Source organism: Solanum tuberosum, unplaced genomic scaffold, assembly GCF_000226075.1.
Source record: "Solanum tuberosum cultivar DM 1-3 516 R44 unplaced genomic scaffold, SolTub_3.0 scf00016, whole genome shotgun sequence".
In the NCBI taxonomy this organism is placed as follows: Eukaryota; Viridiplantae; Streptophyta; class Magnoliopsida; order Solanales; family Solanaceae; genus Solanum; species Solanum tuberosum.
Window position 1 is genome coordinate 1,986,961 of NW_006238942.1, and position 12,660 is coordinate 1,999,620.

At 32.6% G+C, this 12,660-nt stretch overlaps 1 protein-coding gene across 1 annotated transcript; it reads left to right on the forward strand.

Moving 5' to 3' along the window:
- The first annotated feature begins 1,609 nt into the window (after positions 1 to 1,609).
- LOC107063251 (homeobox-leucine zipper protein HDG11-like) lies at positions 1,610 to 6,040 on the forward strand. The gene is made up of 7 exons (XM_015314881.1): positions 1,610 to 2,086; positions 2,753 to 2,845; positions 2,952 to 3,161; positions 3,523 to 3,706; positions 4,432 to 4,697; positions 5,279 to 5,368; positions 5,663 to 6,040. The coding sequence occupies exons 1-7, from the start codon at positions 1,610 to 1,612 to the stop codon at positions 6,038 to 6,040; spliced, it is 1,698 nt and encodes a 565-aa protein (XP_015170367.1).
- Positions 6,041 to 12,660: the final 6,620 nt, after the last annotated feature.

Below are 12,660 nucleotides of genomic sequence, written 5' to 3' on the forward strand. Positions count from 1 at the left end.
CAACTTCAACAAACACAACCAACAACTTCAACAAACACAACCAATCTTTTCTCGGAATTAAAACGAGTTTGGCGTGTGGGGGAAAGAACCAACCCAACACTATGATCTCACATACCTTATTAGGGATCACCCCCGACGAAAACCACGACGATCTTGACAAACTTTGCTTCTTCTTCTCTTTCTCCTCTTCTTTCTCTCTTCTCTCAAAATCCCTAACTCTCACTTTAAAAAGGAAAAACTGATTTAAAATCAGTCTAAAACCTTAATATATCCAAAAGAAATGGTTAGGGAAAAGACCAAAATACCCTTACAATTTCGGACTACACTGCCCTATGCCAACATCCCAACTTCGAAAGGGCATAACTCACTCATACGAACTCGGAATCGAGTAAACTCGACGGCGTTGGAAAGATCATTCCACAAGCCTCACAAACATAACTGGAACTACACCTAACTCATCTTGAGCTAGGAGTTATGACTGTTCAAAGTTGACCAAAAAATTCACTTTTTCCCATAACCAAATTTCCAGATTTTTAAATTCTTTCCAAAAAATGACTATTTCCAATTTTTTTTTTTTTTTAAGCTTCTTCCTAGTTATCAACTTGCAAGATGTCACATGTCTTTATTTCCCAGTCTAGTCAGGATGGTTTGAATAAACAAATGAGTGGGTTAAAGATTATTTGGGATGAGTTGGGTTAAAAATGAACCACAACCTATTTTCTAACTTTAACCGTAATTTTATTTTCTTAGTTTTTTTTCTTGTTATTTCTTTACTAACAAAAAAAATCAATTAATTTTTTCTTTATGATTATATGTGATATCTCTTTTCTAGCTAATTCCTTAATGGATATTTTGAAAGGAATCATGTATGCCTTATCTATGCTAAGACATGGTTGATTTGTCCTTATTGTTTACAACACTCTCAAGCATTTTTGTCACTCAATTTACCATCAGTGAAAGGTTTTCTAAATCATGTGTATTTATTGTTTATTCCTAATGAAATGGTATACAAGAACTCAATATGACGAATGGTGAACCTATAATCGTCCATGCAAAGTAAAATTTCAAATAATAACTATATTTATGTACTTCTTCTTTTATATCAATTTTTTCGCTTTATAAATTTCTCGTTTTGATATTTCAATACACAGTTTTATATTTGAATATGTGTAAACTTAGTTATTATTGTAGATATTTCATGTCTAAACAATTATGGCTCGTCTTTGAGAAATGTAGTCTCCTTCTAAAGTATATAAATATGAAGAAGTTCTCGCTAAATAAATTTAGCATCTTGTACAAGTTAAACAAAAATACGATTAATATATGTTTTCTTTAGAATTCCTAGTAGATCATATCAATTTCATGTACATAAAATTCACAAGGGGCTAGTAAGAACAACATAAAAGATTTTTACGTTGATATAACTTGCATATAAGTTTAATAAGATAGTATATGATACAAATTCCATCAAATAATAAATGACGATAATGATATGATGATGATGTGATATGATTACTTTGTATAGTAAGTAACTTAAGAATTGTTTTTTGTTTTGCAGAACGAAAGAATATTGAATATCATCCCAAGTATTCTTGAAAGGTCTTCTGTGATGGGTTCAAATTTTGCACCAAAAAAATCCACTCCCGGATCTCCATCAAATTCATCTAATGAAAGTTTGTTGAGGCAAAATATATGTGGATCTCTCAATGCATATCATCCTACTTTTCATCAAAATAATAATACTAATGTTAGAGAACATACAATAAATACTAATAATATCCCAATAATTTCCTCATCACTACAGGAAAATTATGGATTTCATCATGATAATAGGGATAAACCATCTATTTTTGAGATTGGTGTTGCAGCTATGAATGAAATGGTTGAACTTTTGAAATTGAATAATCCAATTTGGATAGAATCACCATGTTATGAGGGGTGTTTTATTCATCGTGAGGTTCATGACAAGTTATTTCCAAATCAATATCGACCTTCTAAATCACCGACTACTCGATTTGAATCATCGAAGGTTTGTGGAATTGTGCCAATGAATGCAATTGAGTTGATTCAAAATTTTCTTGATCCGGTAAGTTTCTTGAACGTTTTCATGTTATAATTGTTCACCTCACGAGTGGTACATATTATTTGTTTTGGACCTAGGTTGATACATCTTTAAAATGTGTTAGTACTAGGGTCTAAGTCTTGCTTTATTTAATATATATATATATATAGCTCTCTCTCATGTGTTTAAAAGGGCAAAAAATGTGTGTGCTAACAGCTTTTTGGGTAGATTTATCGGAAGTAGCCAATGATTTATAATTTGCTATAAACTAAAAGCTTTTGATGTACCAAGCTAGATCATGACTTTCAAACTTGGGAAACTGAGAGATCGAAGATACTAGTATGACTTCTTATGCTTTAATGACTTTTGAATTTTATCGTTATTTTAATTGACTTGGAATTTCTGACTATTTTTAAATTGGCCATTTTGTTTTAATTTTCTTTCATAATATAATTAATTAAGATGAGTTCAAATAGATTGACAAATATGGACAATGAATGTTTATATAGGAGTTTTAGGGCTAACCAAAAGAAAAATAAGTTAATTACATGAGTTTCAAGCAGAAATTTGGATTAATAATCCATTTATTTTGTTTTATATGACTCTGATTAGTTGAAGCTATTTTGAAGCACTATTGCTCTTGTTTAATCAATAATCATATACTTCAAATGATTGATTTTGTATATGCAGATTAAATGGATGAACATGTTTCCTACTATTGTCACAAAAGCTAGGACTATTGAAGTACTTGATTCGGGAAATATGGGAGGCTCTATACAATTGGTAAAATTATATTAGTTCATCTTTATATATTTTTTCCTAAATATTAAATAAATATTAATTTTTATTCATAAAAATAAACTAATTTTTTCGTGGTTCTTGAAAACAGATGTATGAAAAGTTGCATATTCTATCTCCTCTGTTGGAAGCTAGGGATTATTTCTTTATACGTTATTGTAGAAAACTTGATCAAACAACATGGATTATGGTGGATGTTTCATATGATTTAATCAAAGAGATTCAAAGTGGTGAACCTTCTCATGCTTGGAAGTTTCCTTCTGGTTGTGCAATTCGAGATATGGACAATGGTGAAAGTATGGTAAGAATCATCTACTTTCTTTGTTGTACGCAACTTTACCTTGTATTTCTATAAGAGTTTGTTTGTTTCAACAACCTTATAAGTTGTATTTTGGGATTGCATTAGATTCAATACTTTTTTTTAATCTTAATTTAATAGTGTTGAACCTAGCTCACATTATGTTATTCATGCCTAAGATGTTGAAATAAAAACAAGAGTGGATGAGTTATTTTCTCTCTTATATGATATTACAGAATCCTCATCTTATAAACCATTACTAAAAAATACATTTTTTCAACGTACGTTCCTATCATAAATGTTTCCAATGGTCAAGCTAAATATATATACTTTTTTGCTTTCTTGATTGTTTTTTTCCTTGTAGGTTACTTGGATTGAACATGTTCAAGTAGATGAAAAAATGCAGGTTCATCATATCTTTAGAAACTTGTTGATTGGTTATGAAACATATGGAGCTAAAAGATGGATCATTACACTTCAAAGAATGTCTGAGAGATACAATGTTGAAGTGGGTGCAACATGTTTTACTAGGGATGATCTCAAAGGAGGTTATGTTTTATGTACCCTTCTTTATATATTTACAGTCTGTTGGATTTAAATTTATATGATAAGATAAGGATTTATGTAAAAAATAAAGTTAGTCATCTCAAGGAGGTTTTGATTAAGGAAAGAAAATCTTGATGGGGTCCAAATCCATCCTCTTTTCTTTGTTTGTTTTAAACATAACATTTTTTTTTTTTAAATTTCTTTTTCTATAAATGTGGCTTGACGTGAAAGTTTCATTATTTTTTCTTTTTGAAAATATAAGTTATTTATCGTTGTTTGACTAAAGAAAATGATAGTTTTCTAAAGTGGCTGAAAATGACCACTTCTATTATATTTTGGCATAAGTCATTTTCTTTTCAATTATCTCAATTCTTAAATCAAAACATGTCCTATTGAAGTTCTAGAGAAATCTTTTCCTACTAAAGGAGGTAGGAAAAATGATCACTTGTCTTTTATCTTGGGAGAAGCCATTTTCCTTCACACTTATCTCAACTTCAACGTTATATCAATTCTTTAACGTCACTCATACACTATTATCATCTTTAACACTCGAAGATCTAATGAAAATAGTATCTAATTTGATAATATTATTATCAATAGGATCAATCTTAAATAATTTTTTCTAAATATTTTTCCAAAAATAAATTATTCTCTCAAAAATGTCTTCTATCACACACTTATTTGATAAGTCAATATTCATTTTTTTTTTTAATTTTGTATTTTTCAGTGGTTAATGATCCAGAAGGTCTCGACAATGTAATGCAAATATCTCTAAGGATGGTGAAGAGGTTTTGTGAAATCTTGAGCATGACAGGAAATTTAGTTTATCCAACTTCATCACAGTTGAACAGTGAAGATAGAATATCGATAAGAAAAAATGAAGAATTTACCCAAAAAAAAGGCTTCATTGTCACTGCTTCTACTTCCATATGGCTTCCTCATTCATTCCAAACTGTTTTTAATTTTCTCAAAGATGATAATACAAGGTGTCAGGTATGTTTGAACATCTTTATAGTGACATGGCTTGTTTAAATATTTATTTAGTTGTTATATTGAAATGATGATATTGATATCGGTATTAAGGAAAACTTATATGTTATACTTGAATGTTGTTATATATAGGTTTGATTGTATGTATACTTTCTCTGAAGATTCAACTTTTAATGCATTGAATCAAACATCTGATAAAAAATAAATTTTATGTTATCAATTCTTGTACAACTTGTTTTTTAAACCAAACAAACCCTAAAACTACACTTATAAAAAGTAAGAGCATCTGAACTCATAATTTTAAAAGTAAAATGAGTTATTTGTTAAAAATCTTCGAAACCATTAAGTAATAGTCCTGAATTAGACTAATCTACTAATACTCATACTCAACTCTTATATTATGTTGTCTACATGTTTATCTCTTGACATTCATTTTACATAGCTTTTTTTATTTTTAGTTTTATTAAATGATCTTTAAATAATCATCTCATGAACTAACTTCTTACTATTACATTATAATTTTGTTTATCATTTTTTTATGATTTTATTTATCATTTGATTTTGATTTCAATTTTTATTTTTAGTGGGATGTTTTGACCGTTGGGAATAATGTGACTGAGTTAGCTCGAATAAATACAGGAAGTATTCCAGGAAACAATATTACAATCATTCAGGTATTTGTCATACTTATTTATTAATTTGTTATTTTTTGCTTGAATTATCAAATAATTGTATTTCACTATTTCTCAATAATCAAATAAACTAACTTATATAAGGATTTATCTATGAAATTTGTCATTGAACTATTTCCAATAGGATGTAGCAAACAAGATTCTTTGATAATATGTTAGTAGATGGGAATAGTGATGACTTTTTTGTTGTGAAGCGGTAAAAAAATTTCTTTCACTAATTCTTATTTTTTTAGTTCTTACACTAATATTTCTTCAATTGTTGTAATGTATATGCAGCCTTATGTATCAAAAGAGAACAACATCTTAGTTCTTCAAGAGTCAGGCATTGATGAAATTGGAGCATTTTTAATCTATGCACCCATAGATGCACCAACAGTCAATTTAATTATCAATGGAGGTGATGCCAAAAAAGTTACCACTTTGCCTTCAGGTTTCATCATAAGTCCTTATGGTCACTACTCCTTGGGCAGAGACAATAATGGAAATGCACAAAATGGTTCAATTTTGACAATAGCTTTTCAAATATTAATCATTGGTCATCCCAATGATAATTCAATCTCTCAGAAGGAACAGAAGAGTGCAGTGACTTCTGTTCATACCCTTTTGAGCTCTACAGTTTTAAAAATCAAGACAATATTGGATTGCTCTGATTAAGGATTATAATGGTTTGGTTTCGTACTGTAAGGATGGTGGTTGTTCTTCTTGTGTCATATGATATTTTCAAGACAGTGAGATATGTTATTGAAATTATATCTTATATTGATAGACTAAATGTGAGATTTCTCTTTTGTTTCGTAACTTTATTTAGACTGTTTTAACAAATTATCAAAAATATTCTCCGTATTTTACTGCTCAATTTGATAAGTACTTTTTTGTTCATTATGTTTGTTCTTTGTCATGTACAAATTTCACACCTTTCTGAATTTGCAAGTCAAATCTAGTGTAGTAATAATATATATAACATTCATGATTGGATGCACTTATACATAAGAATGTAATAATGTGGTCAGCTGCCATCATGCTTTTAATGCTATATATTCTTTTTCAAAATATCTAACTTGTATCCTTCATTGACATACTTCAACTTCCTCCGCCTCCTCCCCTTCTATGTTTTGTTATAGTAGGCACTATAGTATTTGCTTTTTTGCACATTACAATCAATTTGTGTCCTTGGAATTGAAATTACATGTATATTTTTTTCGGTTTATTATCAAAAAACAGGTCATTAATACAACACAACTTTGTAATTACTTGGTGACACCATCACCCAAAGTACAAAAAATCCTAATAAATTATACAATTTGTGATGCTAACTATGTACCCAAAAAAACTCATCTTATAAAAACACTAGCTTTGCTATACTTCGACCTAAGAATGGGCATTTGGCGCTTGTCATGTTGAAGTTGGTCTTCACCGTAAGATGTTGGAAGGAATTGATTCAAGTCCTCGTCGTTGCTTGATGAGAATTTAGCAAGAAAATTACTTACTTGGTTTCCCTCTTTAGTAATACTAAGTGATTTGGATTCCATCCCTCTTCTTGTAGTAAATGATATCGTCCACAATTTGCTTAAGATTCAGGTTGGAAGCGTCCTCCTTTTACCATGTTCGTGTTTGAAATTAAAATTAGTATGTCCATTATTTGAGACCACCAATTCACTCCGTCTTATTGCTAATACTACAATGTATTGAAAAGGAGAATGTGATGATGTCACGACCTAAAGTATCCCCTAGGTGTTTATAGGACCCCAACCGTCCCTACACATGACACTTAGCATATATCATACAAGATAATAGAAGTAAAGAGTTCAAAATCATGGTTTTATATCATAAAGGAGTTTAACAAAGTACAAGTCTAATCATAAGTCTTAGTAAGCCATCTATTACATCATAAGGAAAGTGATTGGGACGTAACCCTACATCACATAAAAATCTGAAAACTAAAGAAAGACATGACCAAGTAAAAGTATCTCGGTCCTCAAAACATGAGGATTCACCAATCTTCAATGTCAAAGAAATCAACTAGCCACAAGTATAGGAGGTAGGAGTGTCAAATCCTGCATTAGTGAAACAATGTAGGCACAAGTATGCATTAGTACATGGAATGTACTTAGTATGGGACAATATGCATCAAATAGGCATGGTAGCATGAATGGCTTAAACCATGTAGTGCATGACCAACATTTGAGCATTTAAAATCTTAAAGAAGAAAAGGCATATAATACATGAAATATAGTCAATGCATTTAAAATAAGAGACATAAGAAAACTTTAAAGAAACATAGTCATTTTTGTGGGATCTTAGCTTTAATCGACAATAAGACAATGCGAGCTATATCATGGAATCCGGTATATTCCTCATGCCGAAAGAAGGGGATTCTACTTGCCAAGTTATAATTCGTACATATGATATATCCAAAGTGGATCCATTAGCTAGGTTATTTAAGATAATCCTACAGAGACACGTAGTTTGAGACTAGAGGTTACTACTGGAGACTACCCTATTTGAGCCTCCACCTCAAAGATTTCTTGGTGCTAAGTCTAAATCCCAACGAAATAGAAAAAATTCAAATATCAATGTAACATAGAAAAGGCAATGGTCAATACCAATCAACACTTTTGAGATCAAAACATACAATAGCTCCTTAAACACAATTCAACAAGGATGAGAAAACTTTTTCACCAATGTGAATCCATATGTGAGAAATACCTTTCACAATCATGATCACAATAGCATGTGAGAAAACCCTTCATAATAACATTGATATTTCCCTTTCAAAGCATCCCAAAACCAATTACAATAACTTCATAAAAACATGCACATCTTCATAACTTCATAGTTAATAGGTTTATGGGTTCATCATAGGTTCATAGTTAAAAATTATAATTTCGGCATGGTCAATATAATTTTAACTAAATATCATTATTAACATTGAATCATGCATTAGAAGACTTAATCAACAATGATAAATCAAAATTGGATGAAACCCACAAAAATTGAATTGAAACCTTAACTTGATCAATTGAATTGAAATTGAAGAACTGAAAACATTGGGGACCCCATGAAGGAATGGACTAAATGGGTGAATACCCACATATCTTGCTACTCAAATCCCAAGATGAATGGTGAATTGAAGACTTGAAGCTCCTTCTTCTTGCTTAGGTTGAGAGGAAATTGGGGAGTGAATTTGGTTAAGTTTTGGGGAATTAGGAAAATGGGTTTGAAATGGATAGTTTTAGGAATTAAAATCTTTATATAGGGCTTATGTTAGAAGATAAAACGACATAGTATTAGTTTAAAATAATTAGGGAAAAGACCCAAAATAACTGTCAAAGCCCTTCTACGGTTTGGACCAACGGTCCGTAGAAAGGTTCAGAACCATAATTTTAGACCAAATTTAGAAGAGAGCTGTCTATGGCTCGTAGGTCTTCCAACGGTCCGTAGACACCAGTAGAAGAAACTAACTTGACCCCTTAAAATTCACTAAGTTATGGACCTAGATGCGAGACCCCATTTACGACTCGTAGACCAATTGACAATCCGTCTTGGTGGATCATAGAAAGAGGTACTAGGACTTGATTTTAAAATTTATTTTTCCCCTTTTCTACGAGACTGGTCTACAACCCGTAGAAAGTCCTAGGGGCATAAACTGGTCTCATAGACCTGAACCTGGTGTTGCCATTTAATGCAGTCCTTCCCCTTTGAGATCTGAGGGGTTATATTATCTGCCCCTTGGGAATATTCTTCCTCGAATGGAACTGAAGGCAATACAAGGAGGATAGGAGAAGAGATGTAATAGTCCAACATGAATGCAACTCCATCAAATGGCACATAATCAAAGAGGAACGTCAACTCCAAGCTAAAACATATTTAAACCTCATTTCATAGGGCACACATGCAAATTATGCTCAATTGCACATCATCATGAAGCAATCAAGTAAGCTAATTCAAAATCTCAAAATCATTTTTTTCATGAGCATACATGCATTAGAAAACTTGAGGGAAAGAGATGGCGATAACATGACATCATATCGGCCTCAGCCTCCTAAGTATCACCCTCAACCCTTTGCTTCCTCCACAGCACTTTCACGAATGCCACTTCCTTATTCGTCAACTTTTTAACTTGCCAGTCGAAAATATCAACCGAAACTTCTTCATAAGAAAGGATCTCCTTTATATCAAGACTCTCCAATGGTACAACAAATGTCAGATCACCAACACATTTCTTCAACAAAGAGACATGGAAAATTGAATATACAGATTCTAGGTCATTAGGCAAATCAAGTTCGTAAACAATTTTACCAATACGCCTTAAAATATGATATTGGCCCACATAATAGGGACTAAGTTTCTCTTTCTTTCCAAATCTCATTACGTCCTTCATGGGTGAAATTTTCAAGTTGACCCAATCATCAACATCATTCTATATCTCTTTATATAAAATTGACATAGGACTTTTGTCCACTTTGAGCCATTTTCAAAGTTTCTCTAATAAGTTGAACCTTCTCCATAGTATCATGTACGAATTCGTAACCAATCAAAGCAATCTTACCAACTTCAAACCAACGTATAGGATATCTACACCTCCTGCCATAATGAGCATCAAATGGAGCCATACCAATGCTTGAATGATAGCTATTATTATAAGCAAACTCAATCAAAGGCAAATGATCAACCTAATTACCCTTGAAGTCAATCACACAAGATCTCAACATATCTTCTAAAGTTTAAATAGTACACTCCGCTTGCTCAATAGTTCAAGAATGAAAGACCGTACTAGGATTGAAACGAGTACCAAGACCTTTCTTGAAAGACTTCCAAAATTGAGAAGTAATTTAGGTACGACAATCACAGATAATGGATAGGGGCACTCTATGCAACCTAACAATCTCCCTTAGATACAACTTAGTATAGTCTTCCGACGAATAAGAACCCTTGACGAGAATTAATGATCCAACTTCATCATATGATCTATAATAACCCAAATCGAGTCATATTGCTGCCGGGTGTGGGGTAAACCAACAATAAACACCATATTCGAATCTTCTTACTTCCAAATAGGTATACTAATATCTTGGGGCAAACGTCCCGATTTTGTTGCTCAACTTTTACTTGTATATAGTTAGGACATTTACCAACAAATTCCACAATATCTTTCTTCATCCCATTCCACCAATAGACCTTCCAAAAGTCACAGTTCATCTTGGTGGCTCTCGAGTGAATAGAATATCGAGAATGAACTATGGCTTCCGATAAAATTTTCTCCCTCAAATCATCAACATTGGGAACACACAAATGACCTTGATACCAAAGCACACCATCTACCCCTTGGAAAAGCCTCAGTGGACTTTTTAAGCACCGTTTCCTTCAACTCAACCAAAATCAGATCAAGACCTTGCTTGGCTTTCACATCTGACACAAAGGACGATCCTGAACCATTGTGAACAATGACACCACCTTTATTATAATCAACCAACCGAACACCTAATCGGGTTAATCTATGAATATTAAGAAACAAATCCTTCTTATCATCCTCAACATGAGCAGTACTAGCCATTGAAAGTCGACTAAGAATATTCACCACCTCATTCTCTTTGCCGGGGTGATAGAGGACTATCATGTCGTAATCCTTTAGAAACTCAAACCACCTCCTTTGGCGAAGATTTATGTCCTTTTTCTTGAACACATATTGTAAACTTTTGTGGTCGGTAAAAGCATCAACATGAATACCGAACAAATAATGCCTCTAAATCTCTAAGGAAAAACAACCACCGCTAGTTCCAAATCATGGATAGGATATTTCTTTTCATGAATATTAAGTTGCCTTGAAGAATAATAAATAACCTTCCCTTTTTGCATAAGAACACACTCTAGTCAAATCGTTGAAGCATCTTAATAAACCACAAACTCATTGAACCCATCCGGTAAAGTCAACACCAGAGTAGAGGTTAGTCTATATTTCAACTCCTGGAAACTCTTCTCACACGCTTCCAAACATAAATACTTAACATTCTTTTGGGTCAATGCCGTCAATGGAGAGGCAATAAAAAAATCTTTCCATAAACCTTCTATAATAACCAACGAAACCCAAGAAACTTGGAATACTTGAAGGGGATAGAGGTCTAGGCCAATTTTTAACCATTTTTGTCTTCTTAGGATCTACCTCAATAACCTTAGCGGAAACAATGTGACAAAGAAAAGCCACATATCTCAACCAAAAATCACATTTACTAAACTTTGCAAATAGATGTTGGTCCTTGAGGACTTGCAATACAATCCTCAATATATTGGCATGCTCATCTTCACTCCTTGAGTAAATCAAGATGTCGTCAATAAACACAATCATAAAAATATCAATGTTGTCTATGCACTTTATTCATTAAGTCTATGAACGTGGCAGGAGCGTTAGTCAAACCAAATGACATCACCGAAAACTCATAATGACCATACCAAGTTTGAAAAGCCATCTTCAGAATGTCCTCTTCCTTCACCCTCAATTGGTGATCACCCGACTGGAGGTCAATCTTAGAGAAGTAACTTGCACCTTGGAGTTGATCAACCAAATAATTTATCCTTGGAAGAGGATACTTATTCTTAATGGTAACCTTCTTCAATTGTCGGTAGTTGATACACATGTGAAGTAAACCATCTTTCTTACAAACAAACAAAACTGGAGCACCTCATGGAGAGATACTAGGTTGGATGAAACCCTTATCCAACAAATCCTTTAATTGTTCTTTGATAACGCTCAACCACACTCCATCCAATTCAAAGTGTAGGCGGTCGCAATCAAATATAAACCCAACGAAGAGTTGGGGTCGATCCCACATTGAGTGATACGGAATGGAATGCAATTACAAAGTAAAAGCCGTGTTCTAGTCATTTGTGGAAGTAAACATTATCGAAACAAGATAGAGTAAATTGAAGGGGCACATAACTAGTGTCAAATGGGGGCATTAGAGTGACTATTTACAACTACGAAAATAAGAGAGTAATCAAGTAGATTAGGATTCTCGGGGATGTGATCGATTAAATGCTAATTTCGCTATATGGGTTATAATAATTTACTAAAAGACATTGAATCTTAGTGAGTAGGCTAGGCTTTAGATGTAATAGCCATCTCTCGATCAACTACCATGATTCAGGCGAGTTCTCTCGAACATCAACAAGCATAACAATATGAACAACCCAAAACATCAATTACTCTACTCTCTCGAGCTAGATTGGTAAGATCGAATTCAAATTCACTTTCTGAAGCTGAATCAACAATAACCCAA

Bases quoted from the DNA above. Each gene is read 5' to 3' on its own strand.
- LOC107063251 (XM_015314881.1), top strand. From the start codon at position 1,610: ATGGGTTCAAATTTTGCACCAAAAAAATCCACTCCCGGATCTCCATCA. The intron at 2,087-2,752 runs GTAAGTTTCTTG...TTGTATATGCAG, and splicing joins TTCAAAATTTTCTTGATCCG to ATTAAATGGATGAACATGTT. The intron at 3,162-3,522 runs GTAAGAATCATC...TTTTCCTTGTAG, and splicing joins TGGACAATGGTGAAAGTATG to GTTACTTGGATTGAACATGT.